The 21,371-nt window shown below is 33.8% G+C and overlaps 1 protein-coding gene across 4 annotated transcripts in view; it reads left to right on the top strand.

The window, feature by feature from the left end:
* The first annotated feature begins 402 nt into the window (after positions 1–402).
* Actn (alpha actinin) overlaps positions 403–21,371 on the top strand; it is a 23,466-nt gene continuing 2,497 nt past the window's right edge. Inside the window, exons 1-12 of one of the 4 annotated variants that reach the window (XM_018549615.1) lie at positions 403–537; positions 1,818–1,951; positions 15,826–16,060; positions 16,367–16,702; positions 16,949–17,034; positions 18,618–18,963; positions 19,047–19,323; positions 19,397–19,568; positions 19,646–19,882; positions 19,952–20,036; positions 20,193–20,296; positions 20,803–21,042. In XM_018549615.1, the coding sequence (XP_018405117.1) occupies positions 1,850–1,951; positions 15,826–16,060; positions 16,367–16,702; positions 16,949–17,034; positions 18,618–18,963; positions 19,047–19,323; positions 19,397–19,568; positions 19,646–19,882; positions 19,952–20,036; positions 20,193–20,296; positions 20,803–21,042 (2,220 nt within the window). In that variant the 5' untranslated portion in view covers positions 403–537; positions 1,818–1,849. Of the gene's footprint in view, positions 538–1,156; positions 1,229–1,397; positions 1,952–15,825; positions 16,061–16,366; positions 16,703–16,948; positions 17,054–17,496; positions 17,583–18,617; positions 18,964–19,046; positions 19,324–19,396; positions 19,569–19,645; positions 19,883–19,951; positions 20,037–20,192; positions 20,297–20,802; positions 21,043–21,371 lie in introns of those variants that run through there. The other 3 variants (XM_018549616.1, XM_018549614.1, XM_018549617.1) reach the window with 3 other exon arrangements.

The following is a 21,371-nucleotide window of genomic DNA, read 5'->3' as shown; positions in this document are numbered from 1 at the left end:
GTCGACTACTCGATTGGCTACTGCTTTTCCGCATTCTGCTTTTCCGTCAAGGTGTGAACCCGCCCTTAAGCCGTAATCACTCTAGTGATTGTGCGATTGTGATTGACAATTGAGGATTATTTCTCAACCAATCGGAACAAAGCAATCGGTGATTCCTTTGCTCTGATTGGTTGAAAAGTAATCCTCAATCGTCAATCACAATCGCTCAATCGCTAGGGTGATTACGGCTTTACCGACCTCTATGACTTGTATTGTAGACCCTGCATAATGCGCTCAGTGGAAACGAGGCCTGAATTTGTAGGTTTCGACAATCTGAGTTGGCAGCGCTGTCCGTGCATTTTCTCAAGAATGGTGTATTGGTGTTGCCTCGGTTGATTCGAGATTTTGCGTCGTCCTATTTTAGTCGCGTGTGTGGGTGAATGAGCTGTTGCGACGCCCGACTCTAACGCTATTTTCGTCGCTTCTACGTTTTTGCAAGTGAGCAACGGATCGACGTACATGCGTGCGTATGCGCGCGCGCGAGGGAGGAAGACGGAGGTTAGTTTCGGGCAAATGAGCCTATTTGTGCAACAAGATGTCTCGCGAGCACCCTCCTCCCTCCCTAATATAGAGCGCATTACATTTAGCGAGGCCTAGACGTGACAAAAACATTCATATTCGATTGTCGATTGTCGCGGCCGTCGCATTTTCATGCGTACACTGCAACGTTTTTCGCCTTCATTCTAGACCAAACAAATGCAAATTGGGGGGTTTTTTTTTTTTTTTTGCATTGTCAAGCATTCGTTTACAAAGAGAATGTGGTCCTTCCAACAAGCGACACAATACAACATACAGTGATTGTCACATCCTTGGTAAACATTGGCGAACAAGGACGTACGGATATACTGTGTCGCACCGTGTTATGTATGTCGCTTGTTGGAAGGCACCCTATGTTTGCGAGAGACAAGAATGAGGAGAATTTAGAAAGGAGTCGGATTTCGGAATGAAAGAGGTCTCACCTCCCCTTCCCTAATGAGAAGTTAGGAGCAACTGTGAGGAGAGTGGTAGACAGCGAATGAGATTGTCGGACCTCTAGGGGGAAGCGGGGATGCTATATGGAGTCAAGTCGCTGAAGGGCAGGGAAGGGAGAATCGTGCGCCGGCGTGCAAATCGCGTATGTCAGACTCAGCAGAGGGGTCAGTGCGAGGGAAAGAACGACACGAAATTGAACATTTTCTGGGCTTAGCGGGTACGTTTTCGTATTGGGTTGTTAGCTCCATCGCTGCACTTCTCTCCCTTTCTTTCTCCCTCTGCTGATCTTTGATAATCTCCCGCTCACAAATCCCCCCCTTCTCTGAATTCACCTCCATTCTTCAGTTATCATTCTCGTTACTTCCTTGGCTTAGCGGGTACGTTTTCGTATTGGGTTGTTAGCTCCATCGCTGCACTTCTCTCCCTTTCTTTCTCCCTCTGCTGATCTTTGATAATCTCCCGCTCACAAATCCCCCCCTTCTCTGAATTCACCTCCATTCTTCAGTTATCATTCTCGTTACTTCCTCGATTTCGCTTAGTTTTCCTTCTCCTTTTCTATTTTTTTTTTTTTTTTTTATCTCTAACCCTTTCCCACTTTTTGGTATACGCGTCGCTATCGTATAAACGAACGTACATCCATCGATCATTGATCAAACGTTTCTCTCAGCTGTTTCACAAGAAAGAAACGTCCACGGCTTTTGCCGGAGTTCTTTCCTATTTCTTCCCCCTCCCTCTCATACCACCCGCCGAAAATTTTTTCCTTTGTTAAACAAAGTTATGTGATATCAAGTTTTTGGTATTTGAAGGAACGTGAGACACGCACACACAAGTGGGCAGGATGAACGACATGGAGGCCTATGGAGATGGATACATGGCACCCGAAGAGGAATGGGAGAGGGAAGGTCTCTTAGATCCCGCTTGGGAGAAGCAGCAAAAAAAGGCAAGCATATTATCGTAATCTAGAATTTTTCCTTTTTGTTCCCCTCTTTATTTTCCTTTCGCTTTTTTTCCTTTGCCTTGAGACAGTCTTTTCGGATCTAGCCTAGGATTACCAGTTGTATTCTTAAAATAGGTATACTTTTGGTATTCTTTTGGAAGTCCCAAAACTTTGATCAGTAATTAAAATATATTTTATATTTCTAAAATTTTATTAATAAAAATTGTCGATAAAAATTATATTTAAAAAATTTTATTTTATTAAATACACATTTAATACAGAAAAAATTATATCCCCTCTTTTTCCGCTTTGAATTATTTTTCTTTTAAAAAGATATATTTTTATGATTCATGATGTTTTTCAAATCGGACTATGTCACTGTAATTACTGTAAATTATCCATCTCGCACCTTTTTATGTTATATTTTTGTACTACTATAACTTTTGGTTTACACAAAGAACAGTTACACAACCTTTCATCGGTTATACAAATAATTTGTCTATTTCTTTTCCACTTTTTAACTCTTAGAAGAAAATCGAGGATGATTGATTCTAGCAAAAATCAAATCGCATTGAGCTCCTAATTAGGGAAAGTAACAAAAATTTTCGAAGAAATATCTTTGATTTATCTTATTTAGTTGCACTTTACTACAAATATACTCTAACTGTAGATAATACCGAGATCTGATATGTATTCCTGTTTTAGAGAGTGGAGGGGGGGAAAGAGAGAGAGAGAGAGAGAAAAAGAAAGAAAGAAAGAAAGAATATTAGGTCGGTTTTTTCTTTCAATTGACACGAGTGTAGCTACTTAATGTAAAGAACAGAAAAAGGTTGAGTATTTAATCTCTTGGAATCCAATAGCATTTAGTAACATCTATCCAAACACACTTGCATAGCTGTATAAATGTATAATATGTATAAAAAATTAGTTATTCGTATTTTATATGCATTATAATAAAAATGCAATTAAATTTTTTTATACATATCTTTTTATACAATTATATGAAAGTTTGTCTGTATAAACCCTCAAAATATGCCTGGCATAAGTATATCGGGTCTTCCTTTCTATGTTTATAAAACGTTTTAAAAAAAAAGAATTTGAGCTTACAAAAGTAACTAAAAAATTGATTAATAGTATCAAGAGTCATTGATACTACTCTGCCAAAAGTAACTTACATGAGAATGAAATAATGTTCGAACTCAAAAATCAATTTCTTTATTAATCTTATCAATGAAATTGAACGAAGTGTACTTGAGAGAATCGAAAAATAATTTAAGTATTATAGTATAACGATAAAACTTCGTTTTTGTATATTTATAATAAATCATTCATTATTTCATGAATACAATTTCACGAATGATTAAATTAAAAATTAATTTGTTTTATTATATATTTTTGTTTTTGTTAAAAAGTGTGTTATTTTAAAAGTTAAAAAGATGATATATTTGGGGGAGGGGAATTAAATTATTATTATTAAATTATTATTATTATTACAAATGTAGCACATGGATTGTATAGTATAATTTTATAAATGCATTGTAATTACATGATTTTCTAAATATAATTTAAACGTAGTTAGTGTTTGATAGGATTACATTTCTCTTGCGTGTGCTTATCTTACATTTAAAATATTATTTTCGAAAAAAATATAAGATAATCAAATATAAGATAATCAAAATTGTTCGAACTCGACAATCGTGTAAGCTAATTTTATTATTATATATTTATTATGGAAAAAAAATTTACACTTAAAAATCAAAAATAACTTTTAACTTTTATTTTTTAAACATTTTTAATAAGTTTAACAATTTAATGAACAAGTTTGACTTGAATTTGGACATTACCACCTGAATTTAATTAAGTGTAGTTGTATGCGCTACCATCATAATTGTAATTTTGTGTTTAATTGTTAGTTTTATATTATTTTGTATTGAGGAGGACCTTGACCATAGATCGATACATATACGTTTTATTTATTTTTAATAAATTGTAAGAAAAGTGCACACACCAATAATCTGTGTCTCGCATTGGCATCTTATTTATTTTTGTGATTATTTTGAAGAAAGCTAATAAATATTAAATATCTTTTAAATAATTTTTACGTTTTATTGTTAAAACATAACATCCATGTTGGAAATGTTTAGACAAAAATTGTCAGGTGGTAGAAAGACAATGGAAATATGACTTATTCGATTTAGGTTCGATTTTTTATTATCTGATTAATTTAATGATGTTAAAATGGTATTTTTCTAGCTATGATTAACTATCGTTAAACTGGTTTTTTGTTGATGGTTTTATAGTGGTAACTTTAAAAGTAACTTTAACCTTCGGACAGATTGGTCCCTTATTCATCATTAGATCTAAATCAATCATATTCAAGAATTTTACAACAGTTACAAAGCTGCTTTTTTTATTGAACGCAGCCATTTTCAGTACTTTCGGATGGCACACATGGGTTATTTATGTTTGACTCGATTTTAAGGCTCTTAAAATGCTCCAAAAATTTTATAAAAATTCACAAATGTTCTTCAAGATTTCTACTAAATTATTCAACTATGCTAACATTGGAAAAAAAAATTAGAAAAATTATGAAAATTACTTTGTGAACCAGAAAAAGAAAATAATTCAGTTTTGATATAAAAATTTGAGATGAAAAACATAGACACGAAAGACCCATGTGTTCCGTTCTCGAGGGTTAAAACCATTTAGTTCGATGATCAATCATGACGAGAAAGATGTATTATCATAAAGTTAAGTCCGAGGTTAAGTCTAACCACATGTTAACGAGAAAATGAAAAACTGTCTTAAAGGTCGAGCTTTTCGCGAATATCTTTATTTTACGATTCTCGCATTACAATGTTGTTTTGTACATTTGACAAAGCCATTAGATACTGATAAGTTAGAGCATTCTCGAATACGTATTTGCAAGTATTTTCTTTATTTTTGGCAGGAGCTCGAGATTCTCCCGCGTGCGCGTTCTCTACCACTTCTCGTATATCGGCCGCAGCCCTTTGGATTGTATTTTCAGACTTTATGACAAAAATAATCAAGAGCGCAATGAGTCATGCTCGTGATTTTCACGATGACTTATAGCCATTCCTCTTTCTCATTATCTTTTTTTCCCTCCTCAGTTCGACACGTCGTGCCTGATCATGTTAAGTGACATCAAGTCAGTTATGCCGATATTGATAATGATGACGCGTCTCTGAGAAATCGACGCGGCGTATCTATTATAGGGTTGCTATAGATATGTAAGTCTAAATTACCGGATATTTTCTTTTTGGAATTACAATTAATATGATTTAACTCTAGGACTAGTATTCACTTAAAATTTGGATCATTGCAAAAAACTTGGGAAATTGCAGAAAACTTTATTTATAAAGTTTCTTTATAATTATTTTATTAACTAAATATATATTTAAAAATCAGGCTATGTAACGTTAGGTTTGATTTGTTAACCAAATACCTTTGGTTATAATGGTTCCTGCTTTTCTGTAATATACCTTTGGAGGTTAATATGGGTCGACCGGATACCGGACACGACTCTATGAAGACCGGACAGTTGGCAACCCTAGTCGCGCACCGCGAATATTTTTCGTAATGCCTCTAATTTTAGAGATCCGCATGCCTCGTTTCGGAAACGCTGCAGCCCGAAAACTCACATTTAACAAGATCTGACATCGCTACGAAAATTCGTACCGTTCATCGAACCGCACTTTTATTCATGATTCGCAGAAAAGCTTACGTAAAATTTCCTCATTTCAAAAAATGTTTTATGACAGCAATGCGATTCCGCAAACCCAAGGTGGAAGGAAGAAAGTACGAGACATAAAAACAATGGAAGTAATATTCTTCAATTTTTTTCTTTTTTATTTTTATTTTTTTAAATAAGAATGCTCGGTCCACAACTTTGCTTTAAGTGGACGTAAGCGTTAAGCGGGGAGCACAGACTTTTGCATAACGCATAATACATATACATAAGGAATTTCATTGGCCCATTTTCTTATGCATGAGTCAATGGACCAATTAAATTCTTTATGTATATGGTTTATGCGTTATGCATAGTGCATAAAGGAATCAACAACCAATCTGAATCCCTCCTTTCCTTCCACTTCACGGAAAAGAAGAACTTCGATTGGCTGATTCTCTTATGCACTATACGTTATGCAAAAGCTTGTGTCTGGACTCTAAAGCGGGGAGCACAGACTTTTGCATAACGCATAAACCATATACATAAAGAATTTGATTGGTCCATTGACTCATGCATAAGAAAATGGGCCAATGATATTCCTTATGCACATGCTTTATGCGTTATGCAAAAGTCTGTGCTCCCCGCTTAAAACTTTAAGCGCCAGGTGACATCATATCCATCTTTTAACTTTAATCCGTAAAACATAAACTGTAACAAAATTGGCAATTCCCATTTCTTTAACTCTAAATAAGTCCTGGATATGTGCATCAACCAATGAGAGACAAGAAATAACGGTTACAACACGTAATGAGATTTTAAATGTCAGTGTATTGCGAGTAATGAGATCTGTAGTATTTGACAACATGGAAAGCAAAATAAACAGAATTGATGTCGAGGTTCTCGTCAAATATGTACATATATCAAAGCACACCCTATATTATATTATTGATCTTGTGTTTATGTTTAAATGTTGCTATGTTGCATATAATCTCGCTGCCTGATTAGTCTTAAAGATTATATCCATATTGTTAAAGCAAGATTGTGGACCAGGCAAAAATCTTTTAACCAATAAATTAATAAACAATTGAAGCAACTTATAATTTACATTTTAGGTTTTCTCCCTCATGTGTGTGTGTGTGTTGTTTGTAGAAATATAAAATATTATTTATATATAGCGAATGAAATATAAATCATTAGATGTTTTATGTATACAAGTAGTAAACGGTAACACTTTAACCTCGACTTTAAGATAACATTGGTTGCGCTCTAAATTATTGGCCTTATTATTACGTCCTGTGTAATTTTATTTGTTACAAATAAGTAAATTCTATTAGCACCGTGACACTACCATGTTTTCTGATTTCTTACATTAAAACATGTTATCCTTTCTCGGTTTAATTTTTAATTGAAATGCTATTATACTTAATATAGTTTAAAAAATCATTATGTTGTACATGATAGTTCATTGCAATATAGTCCGTAAAAGTTTCATAAGATTCGACGAAGAATGTATGATAAGAATTTAAGAAGAGAGTCATACGTCCGTGTTCATACCTTATCACGAATATCTGTACATTTATTTATGTGTGCGTGCATGTGTGCGTGTGTACGTGTGTACCATATACATATAAAACATAAAAGTACGTGGGCAACTTAAAAAGTTTCTTAAATCTGAAAGAAAACAACATTTTTTCGGAATAGTTTCATTTTTATTTTTCAATATAATCTCCTTTTAATTCAATACACTTAGTAGTCCAGCTTCAATTTTTTCAAGCTATCCAAAAAGTACGATGACTGAAACTCTGCAAAATAGACGTTCGTGGCGGCGATGATCTTATTCCATGTGAATTTCTTTCCTCCGAGCCAAATCTTCAGGTCTAGGAACAAAAAGAAATCGTATGGGGCCAAATCTGGAGAGTGCGGATAAGGCAGCAATTCGTATCGTAATTTGATCAATTTTGCGGTGGTAATTACAGATGAATGGAAAGGTGTGTTGTCGTAATGGAATAACACTTTTTTTCTTAGTCAAGAGGACGTTTTTTCTTCAATTCTTTGTCGAAACGGTCCAGCAAGTCGGCGTAGTATTTTCCCGTAATTGTTTTTCCCTTTTATAAGTAGTCGATGTGGATGATGTCTTTAGAATCCCAAAAAATAGTGGCCATGACCTTCCCAGCCGATGAAACTGACTTGGCTTTTTTTGGGACTTGGTTCACCAGACGAAGTCCATTGCTTCGATTGTTGTTTTGTTTCGGATGTGAAATGATGAAATCCATGTTTCGTCCACGGTCACATATTCAACGAAAAAATTCTCGTGGATTGCGCTTAAACAGATCCAAACGCTCCTTAGAGATGGTCATACGCACGCATTTATTCTCCACCGTAAGCAAACGACGTCACCTATCACGACGTCAGCTTTCTCATGCTCAATATTTCGTCTTCTGAGATGCTTATCATCTCTACTATCTCACGTAACTTTAAACAGCGGTCACTCATAATGATATCGAGCACTTTATTGACTATTTCTTCGTTGGTAGCAGTTTTCGGGCGTCCACTGTATTGTTCATCATCGTTGTTAGTACGATCACATTTAAATTCGTCTACCCAAAAACTGATGGTTGATAATGAAGGAGTAGATGTACCATGAACCTCCTGCAACTCTGCTTGAATCTAAGTAGCTGTTTTTAAAAAAATAGCATTTTATCACTGCACGAAACTCCTTTTTATCCATTGTTGAAAAAATGTTTGACTTGCTTTGTTTGACTACTCGTCTACTAAATGATTAATGGACACAATTGTCTGAAAATTTGACAGCAACCATAAAAGATGATGTACTTTTTGGCTATTATGTCTTTTTTGCGATACGCTATCTCTGTGTGACTTAAGAAACTTTTCAAGTTGCTCACGTATATATTGTCACACGATGTGAGAAAATCGAGGAATCGTCACCGTGATATTTAAGTTACATTCGTTTGGATCTAGTTCGTTATACGTCTGGAATAAAATACGACGGGGCATACCAATTAACAGTAATTACAGATTAAATGCGCTAACACGTAGGAGGAAGGGCATGGTACGGCACTCAATGGATGATTAACTGTATAGGATTCTCGTAAAATCATCGATCACATCATATCACTGAAGCTCTGAGCGCGCCAACTATATATGAAACATTTTCCTGTGATAGGAATTTTTTTCCTTTGATGACATGTGTATTTAAATGGCTACTCGCCAAAACAGCTTGGACTCCTATTAAGCTAGCTCCCCCACCAACATTAAATGAATTCTAACATATTTCAAAATTAGGTACTAATTAGATGCTAATTAGATGCTGAATGTTTTTGCTGCTTTAATCAAAATGGAACTCTTCCTAAATTTATTATAGAACTCTAGAAATTTTTGGGGAGCAACCAGAACTCTGTTTATTTTTTCAAAATTTTGACAATGAGGGGCCAACTTCATAGATGTTTGCTTAATACTGCCAATTTGGCAGACCATGTTGTTGCTGAGAAGGCGCTTTTGCAACGGCGACAAGATCCGATAACGCGTAATCGACGTTATGATCGCGATAAGTGAAAGTTGAAATCCAGCAAATCGTTGGAGCAATATATAGTTTCGTTCCGCGTTCGATCGATTTCTTTCTGTACACTGCAATAAGATCGTTAACCTTTGGGACTCTCGGCCGCCAGCCAAATATCAAAATTGGAACCAGACAGCCAACGCATGCCATATTTTTACTAAGATCATTGTTACGCGATGACAAATCGACACATAACAGAGTACGAAAATAAGAGATATAGGTAATGAAATATTATTGAGTGACAAGATGTGACAATAATATGAAATAAATAAATAACCACGGAAGATATAATGTATTTTTAAAGAATATGATTAATAAATCTATGTTTGTGTGATAAAGAACAGAGAGAGAGAGAGAGAGAGAGAGAGAGAGAGAGAGAGAGAGAGAGAGAGAGATAGAGAGGGAGAGAGAGAGAGAGAGAGGGGGGGAGAGAATTCTAATTGATAAAAAAAATAAATATGTACAAAAATATTTGCGATTTTTTTATCTTCTGTATTGCATTTATTTGATGTTCCATAGGTTCTATTTTTAATTTCTTACGTTACATCTCGATTTAAATATTGTATGTACGTTTGGAATTTCCACGAAAAACTTCGGAAGTTTTAATGCCCATACCATAAATTATTAAATAATAATTCAACGATTATGATACGATGAACCTGGCGCCCGACTTTATTAAAAATAAATATTGATACCGCGTTTGTACTTCGTTTATACCTACCTTTACTTTGTTTGTACCTCAAAGAGTACAAAGATAAGTGAGTTACAAAAATGGCTAGCGCACAACTTCAAGATTTTTTATTTTACTTATGCCATTCGAAAGAGAATCGTTTATACCCATTTTTGATACCATCTTTGATTTTTGTTTGTACCTCAAAGGGTCTGAAAATTCAGTTTTTACGTAACCCCTATATAGCCAACTTAGCGAATTGTCAAAATATCGAAATGGGACCAACGATATTCGAAAGAGTATTATTTGTACCCGTTTGTATCTTAAAGGATCCGAAAATACAGCGCTTTTCAGTTTTTTAAAAAGTTGTATCTCCTAACCCAAAAAAAAAATCAAGGAAGTGCAAACGGGTACAAATGATTTTTTTTCGAATGCCGTTCGTCCCATTTCGATATCTCTTAAAATGACTAACTTAACCTCTTAGCGTTTTTTGAAAATTTTGAAAATGTTGTATCTCTGAACTCCTTAAAGTACAAACGAAAATAAGGGAAGTACAAACGATTCTCTTTCGAGTGCCGTTGGTCGCTTTTCGATATCTGAAAGGCTAAGTTCATTATATTGGGGTAGCGCGAAAACTGAATAGCGCTGTATCTCCGAATCCTTCGAGGTACAAACGAAAATAAGGGAGATACAAACGGGTATAAACGGTTTTCTTTCGAATAGCAAAATTAAAAAAATCTTAAAGTTGGGCGCTGGCCATTGTTGTAACTCACTTATTTTTGTATTCTTTGAGGTACAAACGAAATAAAGGTCGGTACAAATAGGTACAAACGAAGTACAAACGCGCTACGGTATTAATTTTTATTTTTGATAAAGTCGGACGTCAGGTTCACATCGGTATATTTGTAACGGTGTGATTTCGATGAAGCTGACAATCGAATAAGAGGCTAACGTGAGATTACCAATTTACCGTTTAAATAACCGCAAAATTACTAATTAATTGTTTGAATAATATAAAAAAAAATAAAGATTTTTTTATGATAGCTCTGCGCGTTTTAGTTTTGAAGAAGAATTTCGATTAGGATAAAATTCTATTTGATTAAAATTCATTAAGAAGATATAGCAGAATAAGGAGGTAATTTTAGGCCACAACACGTAATCGATTGTCACAAGGGTTTGTCAAAATTAACATATTGATGAAAGAATATTTTGAGCAAAGTTTCATCTCAAAAAAGTCACACCGTTTCGAGATATCAAACAAAATGTGATTTTTCATTAGTATGTTATAGTAATTTTTTTCTCCGTTAATTTAAATCTTTACAAAAAAAATTATGGTTATAAAGGACATCAAAATGATTAAAGTAAACATATTTTTGTTATTCTTTTGGCTCAAAAAAATTTTTTTTTTTAATTCAAGAATTTTTTAAATTGTATTTTTTACATGATCTAGATGTTTTACCAGTTTTAAAATAATTCAGCAGCTAAATCTTATCATAAATTATATTTATGACTTTTTTAAGATTTTTTTTTAGATTTGATGGAACATAAAAAAAAATTAGAACCGTTTTTTCGCCATTTTCCGACCTAAAATGTATTAGTTGACATATTTTAAGTTGTTCTTAAATGTAATTTTACTTATCTTTGATCCCACTTCTGTAGACAATAGTTTAAAACTTTAATAGTTCGCGTAAGTTAAACAACCAGAATTCCATTTTTTCTTTTTCAGAAAAATTAATTTAACTGATTTCAGGATTTATTTCACTTTTTTTAAGCATAGACCAATTTCTAACTTTGTTAAGCACATAAACAACATGATAAACTTGTCTTACTCTAATATATGTAATATCAAGAGACTTCAGGTTTTTGATCTACAAGGCTATTCAATTCAAAATTCGTTTTATACAATATGTACGCACATTACAAAATTAATTTTATATTTTTTATTAACTCACTTTCTAAAGTTATACGAAAAATACCATCTTTAAGAAATTAAAAAAACGAGCGCTCGGTCTGAGGGACATGACGCTGAAGCTAGCGGCGGTCACTTGTAGCGGCCCCATATGAGACGCCAGAGACGAATAACGGTGCGGGGCCCCCAATTATAAAAAATTGGGAAGTAATTTTTTATAATTGAAAAGATGTAATTTAGAACGTAAGAAAAAGTGTAATTTAGGACGTATTTCCATAAAAAATGTATTGAAAATATTAACTATCACTACACGCCATGGTGATAAACGAGAAAAAATTAAGTTAAAAATACTGTAAATAATAATGAAAATACATTATAAAATATATGTATAAATAATATAAATAATTTTATTGCTACACGCATGGGGTGATAGAGGTTCGGAAAAAATTCTAAAATATAGTCTGAGATACGAGGAAACTGAAGAAAAGCTGTATAGTTTTCAACATCACGCGCCCATTGTTTAATTAAAAATTCATAAACAATTAGCGGTCACATCAGCCACATGTCACACGCATGGTGCTCGGAAAAAATTCTAAAATGTAGTCTGATTGTGAGTGTGTCTGATAACACATGATATTTTATTGATTTAGTGTTCCTTAGACCAGATCTCGTCGGTCGATCACCAATACTACAACCAGGTTGCGGCGAACTTCCTTTCTTCGATGAATTAGCTGGCTTACTTGTCCTTTTAGTGTTTTTTTTGTATATAGGTTCGATTTGGACACCCAAAGAGAGGTCCGATTTGGACACGGGTTTTTTCGAACGATTGGAACAAATTTTACATTAAATCGCAAAAGTAATCACAAAACACTTGATATTTTTGAATTCTACACGCTCTTTAATTATCTTAAATCAATTACTGTTCAAATTTTTAACAGCTTTTAAATAATGATTTACAATGATTTTCTTTTTTAAACAAATTTTGCATGATAGCCGAAAATACATATTTGCATCTATAATATTTTATGAACGTTATGACAGAGTACTGCCAAACTGCTGTCACATGTTCGGTGTCTTATAAGGACTTTACATTGTAAATAGCACGCAAATTTGCTTAACCGTATTTATTTAAATTAAAAAGGTCCGATTTAGAACACTGTCCGATAGGACATTCTCCTCTATTATCAACATTGTATTGTAATATATTTTTATACAGATTTTATGAGAAATTTTAAATGTAAAATAAACAAGCTGACTTACTTTTTAGTCACTTTGCAACTGAATATTTTTGAAGAAATTAAATGTCAGTCTTTCTCTTTGTAAGAATTGCTCTCCATTTATGTATACTTTTTTCATGCACAACACGATCATCGGTCGGACATTTTTTTTGTTTTGGTCTTTATTTTGCAAATTGCGTGATATAAGTTAGAAAATATATTATTTGTCATTCGTTGTAAATCGTTTTCGAAAAAAAAAAAAAAAAAAAACCGAACGCGCTTATCGGTGTAAGCTGGAAAATGATCGTATTACGTATAACGTATAAACGGTCAGAAATAGAAATAATGTATTATCAGCAAATACATCGGGCTGTCACATTCTTTCATCCGCGAGGTCGCCTCTTGACTAAGCTGCACACTATATTTCTATCGGTACAGCACATCATTTGCGCGTACATATGAGACCCTTAGTAACGTATCAAATTACAAATTCCGCAAATGTCATGGCGGTACTTTTATCAATGGACATCACTGCCGAGCGGCATTTTGATTGCGCGCGGGGCGTTGAGGTGAGGGGGATAGCGGAAGGTGAAGCCGATTTAAAAATTGAAAATTACATCATATGCAGAGCCTTGATATAAGAAATAAATATTTTTCCAACACACGCACGCACACACACACACACAGACGGTGACTTGTCAATTCGCCATGTGTGGAGTTGGACAACTTGTGATCGTGGGAGTGGGAAAACAAAAAATGTTCTCATTTAATCCATATTAAAATCTCTTTATAATCGTAAAAAATGATGAGTAACGACATTATAAATATTTTATAAATGTTTATAGTTTAACTTGAAACATACGTAAATTAACTTTAAAACAAAATTTATTAAAACACAAAAATTAATGAAAGTGTTTAATAAATTGAATCTTGTAGAATAAACGGTTGGACTTCGAATTTTATTTTTTATAATGAATTCATCCATAAGTGCATCAATATCTAAAGTTTCAGTAACCTCGGAGTGCACATGCAATATAGCTGAATTCAATTGTTGCATCGTAGAACGCGCAAATATGTTTTTAATCTTCTCAATACAGAAAAGGAACGTTCTGCAGTCCTCTCATGACGTCATTGATATTGTTAATAGTATTTGAATTAGTTTTGTATACTTCGAAACAAATCTCTCATCTTATCTTTTCGAAGAGAATTGTTAAAGTTCTAAAAAAATTTAACTATTTTTGACACTTGTTATTTTCAAAAAATTCTGATACATGAAATACTCCACACAGCTCACAAAAGTTGCCGCCCATGCACGCGCGCGCACACACGTTTTGTACACTGTGTGCGTGCGTGCGTGTGATTATTAAATGTGAGGTATAATAAATAAAAAATATTTATTGCTGAATATCTTTTAATATTACTTACTTATTTATTGAACAAAATACGAGTGATGCATCAATCGTGAACGCCTCGCGAAGATAGATCATAGACTCTAAAACTGTAAATGTCTTTCTATCGTCTTATTTTACAATAGAATTGTAAGTTGTAAAAGTCACAAGAAATCATAGTCGAATATCTAACTAATCGTAGTTGAATATGAAAGAATAATCAATTATGATTGGTTAATTTCTTCCGGCTTACGGCTTGCGACCTTATTGTAGAACAGGCATAGATATACGTGTTCCCGAAGATCGACGTATATACGTTCGATGACTTTCCTGAGGATTACATTCACATAGTTTAATTATTAAGTAACAGAGGGCCTTTCGAAAATGCTCTCGGAAATGCTTTAATACTCGAACGCGGGAGGAGAGTCAATGTTTTACAAATAGATCTTAGAACGCATGCAGAGACGTTAGAAGGGTGGCTCATGTCCAAAATTGGCCCGTCGTGGGTTTCACGCCGCCCGTATTGAATTTCACGCAATATTTTTCCAATTCTAAAATCTCAACCATCCAGTTCCTGGAGTTTTTTTATCTCGAATAAATTTCCCGTGAACTCACATTTGATTCTTCTCGATTTACTTTCGCACACCACCTTCTCCAAGCCTCTCAGTCATTATGTAGACGTATTGTGTAATTTATATTACAAAAATTGTCATTGTTAAAAAAAAAATAGATATCGCGGAAGCTGATGTTAGAAATTGATATATATAGAGAACGACAGTTGCAGAGATTTTAATCTGATACAACGTAAATAATTATTTTGTTTAATTTCTCTTTAAAATTCGTAAAGTGTATTTCATTTTAACGAGTGAAATCTTACTCTTAAGAATTGAGCCACTCATTTTCAAGACTGGCTTAATTTTTATTCTTCAGAACGAGATTCCGCTACAAAGAATTTAGAGAGCTGGAAATTGTGCTGCAAACTTCTTTCTGATATCTGATTTCCTGTTGGTATATTTTACAAAGCTAGACATGCAAGAACGTTTATTTTAAACAAGATTATGTGCTGTTTTTGTAATTGTAGTAAGATATCGAAAGCGTATCAGAAAATTATTTTGGACAACGATGGAAATCGTGGTTTAAGAACCAGAACAGAAGATATATATAGCGGGAGGGATCGAGGTCGATACTAAAATATACACTAAGCAGTATATATAGCGAAGAAACTCAATCCCCCATTTTAAATGATTATTTCTCATAATTAATATAGTTTATATAAAAAATTAAGCAAACTATTTCTGGCAAACACTGTCTTCGAATTGTCTTGCTATTATTTCTGTATTAATTGTACATCAATCCTTGTCTTGCTCAGTACCAATTTATAATTATTAAATACAAATTAATTGGTCCTTTTTTTATTTTTTTCAGACATTCACAGCTTGGTGCAACTCGCATCTACGCAAAGCGGGCACTGCCATTGAATCGATCGAAGACGATTTTAGGAATGGATTGAAACTGATGTTGCTGCTTGAGGTCATCTCAGGTGAAACTCTTCCGAGACCCGATAGAGGCAAAATGAGGTTCCACAAGATCGCTAACGTGAACAAAGCCCTCGATTATATCGCTAGTAAAGGCGTTAAGCTAGTTTCAATTGGTGCGGAAGGTATGTTCTTTTCTCTTGAAATTCTTAACGAAATCATTACGTAAAAAATATAATATACTAAATTGCGTATATTGATTACATAAAAATCTTTTTTACGTCAATAATATACTAATAAATTAATACTAAACAAAGCTCTTAATGTTAAAATAATAATAAAGGTAGAGTAAAGAGCAAATACGAGAATCGGTTTTTAGTGTTTATATCATATTTTTGTATTTTATAACGTAAAAATATTGCGTACTTAATATATTATAATTAATATTTTTTTCATTTTATACGCTTCAAAAATTGGTAACTTTTTGACAGAAATCGTTGACGGTAATCTAAAGATGACTTTGGGAATGATATGGACCATTATCTTGAGATTCGCAATCCAGGATATCTCTGTGGAGGAAATGACCGCGAAGGAAGGACTATTACTTTGGTGCCAACGCAAAACGGCACCATACAAGAATGTTAACGTTCAAAATTTCCATCTGTCCTTCAAGGACGGTCTCGCGTTCTGCGCTCTTATTCATCGTCATCGGCCCGATTTGATCGACTACAATAAACTCAGCAAAGATAACCCCCTGGAGAACTTGAACACTGCCTTCGATGTCGCTGAAAAGTATCTCGACATTCCTCGCATGTTAGATCCCGATGGTATGTAACAAATTAAACAATAAATTAAAAACATTTAAATACTTACGATAGACATCTTAGAAATATATAGGACATACGTTCGTCATTTTGATTATTAGGATCGAGGAGACCATTATATCGAATAGCCGAGATTATATATTTGCCTTTCGCTGTATAGGATGGAACTACGGTTGGATTCTTTCTTTTAGTATCGAAGTGACATGCATAAACGCTTTAATGTTCATATATTCCCTTGATATCATATAGATTTGATCAACACTCCCAAGCCGGATGAGCGAGCTATCATGACGTATGTGTCCTGCTACTACCACGCGTTCCAAGGTGCCCAGCAGGTCAGCGCAAAAAATGCGTGTTGCTCTCCTCCGTCCTTACCCTCGTTATTAAAAACGATCTGTTTAATCCTTCGTTAACGCGAACTATAATTGAACGAATTGTATGCTAACCGATAACGATATTTGACCCTGCTAATTAATCACCTTGCTGTTCGTCTTAATTTGATTAGTTCGCCAAGATCGAAACAAACTATGCATTATATTCTATAATATTTTTTTAATTATAAATAAGATTATGTTACAACCGAATTTTGTGTGTATTATCTTTGCCAGCATAGTTTATACGAAGGACATGGCATTTTTATTATATGTATATTGCAAATATGACATTGTAAGAATTATGTAATGAATTACTAATGGCGTTCCTTACTGGACTTGTTTACTGTAGAAATTAATTAAAATTTAACGGCAAGTTTTTACGCTAACAACGCATGGTTTGAGTTTCTTCGAATGTTTTTCTAGATATGCGAAATACAGCAATGCCTGATGAGAGAGCTGTGATGACCTATGTTTCCTCATACTACCACTGTTTTAGCGGTGCTCAAAAGGTGTGTTTTGCAATTCGAATTAACCTATGACCTATATTCTATAACAAACATGTCAAATATTTGCACATTATTAAAATACATTGTTAACTCATGCAGTGAAAAAATTCAAGATACTTAATATTTACTAAAAGTAATTATAAGGCTCTAAATGTATAAAACAGTATAAATAAAAAAGGGTATAGAGCCAATTAGTTAAACGAACAAATTTAATTAAAAAAATCTTAATATATCAAATAACTAAAAACAAATGTTTTGACTCCGATCGGGTCATTTTCAATGTATAAAAATTATATAAAATATTTTTTGAAAGTTTCATATATAACAGTTAATCAAAAGCAATGACGCAACAAACATTGCCAGACACATTTTGGAAATCTTCTTAATAGTATGTAAATTTCTAGTCAATGATTAATCTTGTCAATTATAAAATGAAAAGATGTAACATGTCCAATAATAAAGTCACAAAGTTATAAAACATACATGTTATAATAAAAATTAATTAAGAAATTTTGCAGAAGTTAAAAAAAAATTTTTTTAAGAAAAAAGATTAAGAAAAAATTTTTTCTTTTTTTATAAAGTAATGACCTTCATTCTGTCATCAACTAGATTGGTTGCTTCTTTTTGTTGCAAAATTTCTTTACAAAATTATGTAGTATTAAGATTTCCAAAATGCATCTGGCAATAATGTTTGTTGCGTCGTTGCTTTTGATTAACTGTTATAAATGAAAAACTTTCAAAATACTTTATATAATTTTTGTACATTGAAAATATGACCCGATCGGAGTCGAAACGTTTGTTTTTAGTTATTTTGTATATTAAGATTATTTGAATTAAATTTGTTCGTTTAACTAATCGGCTTTGCCCTTTTTTATTTATACTGACTTAATATTTACAACTTAAGTGTCTTATTTACATTTCTAGTTATGGTTATATTTGTGATTGCATGCTTAGTGAAAGTAAATTGTATACGTTTTAAATGTACAAACGCAATCTAAAAATTCGTTGTAAGGAGAAAAATGCATTTTCTTATTGTAGGCAGAGACAGCTGCTAACAGAATTTGCAAGGTACTAAAGGTGAACCAAGAGAATGAGCGTCTCATGGAGGAATACGAGCGCTTGGCATCCGATTTACTCGAATGGATACGACGAACGCTACCATGGCTCGCGAATCGACAGACTGATAATTCCCTCGCCGGTTGTCAGAAGAAACTGGAGGAGTACAGGACATATCGGCGCAAACATAAGCCGCCGCGTGTCGAACAGAAAGCCAAACTAGAAACGAACTTCAATACTCTTCAGACAAAACTGAGGCTGAGCAATAGACCGGCGTATATGCCTACAGAAGGAAAAATGGTATCCGACATAAATAAAGCGTGGAGAAGTGAGTTTTTTTTTTCGGAATTTCCTTGTACATGCTTCTTTGTATCTTTCAAGTAAAATACCGACATTAGAAAATTACTTTAGATTTGGAGTTGGCCGAAAAAACGTTCGAGGATTGGTTATTGTCCGAGATGATGCGTCTGGAGCGACTGGAACATTTGGCGCAAAAGTTTAAGCACAAGGCAGACGCTCATGAGGATTGGACCGCCGGCAAAGAAGAGATGCTCACGTCTCAACATTTTCGGCAATGCAAATTAAACGAACTCAAGGCCCTCAAAAAGAAGCACGAAGCTTTCGAGTCAGATCTCGCTGCTCATCAGGATCGTGTAGAACAGATCGCAGCTATTGCTCAAGAACTTAAGTAATTTCAATACTCTGCATCTATCTTAGACGATTATTTTGATCATTGTAATATTTAAATTCTATTGTTACAGCACCCTAGAGTATCACGATAGCGCATCTGTAAACGCCAGATGCCAACGCATTTGCGATCAATGGGATCGTTTAGGTACGCTTACCCAACGTAGACGCCAAGCTCTCGATGAAGCCGAGAAAATCCTGGAGAAGATAGACGTTTTACATTTGGAATTTGCTAAGCGCGCTGCAGTGAGCACTTGATTATATAAAATTTTACTCATCAAATTTTCAATTTTTATTTTTATACTGATTAACGTCATTTTCAGCCATTCAACAATTGGTTGGATGGAACTAGAGAAGATCTAGTGGACATGTTTATTGTCCACACAATGGAGGAGATTCAAGGTCTGATGGATGCACACGCTGCATTCAAGGCTACGCTAGGCGAAGCAGATAAGGAGTACAATTCAATTGTGGGATTGGTACGCGAAGTCGAATCCATAGTCAAGCAATACCAAATACCTGGCGGCTTAGAGAATCCTTACACCACTCTCACTGCAATGGTATGTCGAAGAATAAATTATTGATATGGTATAAAAATTGCTCTCAAATTAATTGATTTTATTCTATAGGATCTTACCAAGAAATGGAGCGACGTTAGACAATTAGTTCCTCAACGCGATGGTACTCTGGCTGCTGAACTTCGCAAACAACAAAGTAATCTTTATTTTGTGATATATTGATTATTTAATTTGATTTTCTTATTCATAGTATTATATTAAGTAAATTTTATGCCAAATATAAATTTGTATTACGATTTAATGAACACTTTTTCTATGCACTTAAAAGATATTTCTTGAATTGTGAAAATAGATAATGAACTGCTTAGACGACAATTCGCCGAAAAAGCCAATGTTGTTGGACCATGGATAGAACGCCAATTAGATGCTGTAACTGCGATTGGTCTCGGTCTTCAGGTGATGCATCTCTACTTTAAATAGAGATTTTGGCTCTGTCATTTTTATATATATATATATATATATATGATAATTATATTAAATTTTTTAAAAGACTGTATAATGTAATAATATAATACTAATACAAAGCCTATAACAGTCTAGCTGAATCTTAGTTGCTTATATAATTTTCGCGTGAATTTATATATGTAGTCCTTCTAAACTGCGCGCCGAACAATTGTCGATCTTGAAACGCAACTCTAACACATAAACTACCGCAGTACTATAACGAATTAAATTGATTAACAATTTAATAATTATTTGATGCTCTTTTGTTATTTGATCTTATATCGATGTTTAACGACGTTAAAATCTGAAAATAATAATTCTTATTGCGAAAAATATTACCTCGGCCGAGAGTCAAACCCCGGGGTAGGATAATAATTAATTATATATATTATATGTTATATATTAATTAATTATTATACATGTTTCATAAATTTTTAAAAGTTATGTTTATACTTTAGGGAACTCTTGAGGATCAATTACATCGTCTAAAAGAGTACGAACAGGCAGTATATCAATACAAAACTCATCTTGAAGAATTGGAGAAGATCCATCAAGCGGTACAGGAAGGTATGATCTTCGAGAACCGCTACACTCAGTATACCATGGAAACGCTGCGCGTTGGTTGGGAACAACTTCTGACATCAATCAATCGCAATGTTAACGAAGTTGAAAATCAAATTCTTACCAGAGATTCAAAGGTATTTCTATATCATTTAAATAATCATAGAATTATCTGTCATTCCAATGCAATGTTGGAAAATGCAAAATTGAGATAGGTATTCAAATTTTGAATTATGTGATTAACTTTTTGAAAAATTAATCAATGAAAAAAATTACATGTTAATACTATTTGTAAATAAGTATAGTTTAAAGTTCTGTGCAATTTTTGACATTGTAACGATCTGACTTATGCGCGGCACAGCTCGTCGGATTGCATGTCCTAGAAGAGATTCTGGCAGAAGGAGCTTTCACGGCGGTCGGTGTGATGAAATAATAAAAACCAGAAGGTGTCGGGGGGGGGGGGGGG

This window comes from Cyphomyrmex costatus, unplaced genomic scaffold, assembly GCF_001594065.2.
Source record: "Cyphomyrmex costatus isolate MS0001 unplaced genomic scaffold, Ccosl1.0 scaffold843, whole genome shotgun sequence".
Taxonomy (NCBI): Eukaryota; Metazoa; Arthropoda; class Insecta; order Hymenoptera; family Formicidae; genus Cyphomyrmex; species Cyphomyrmex costatus.
This window is presented reverse-complemented; position numbering and strand designations above follow the sequence as displayed.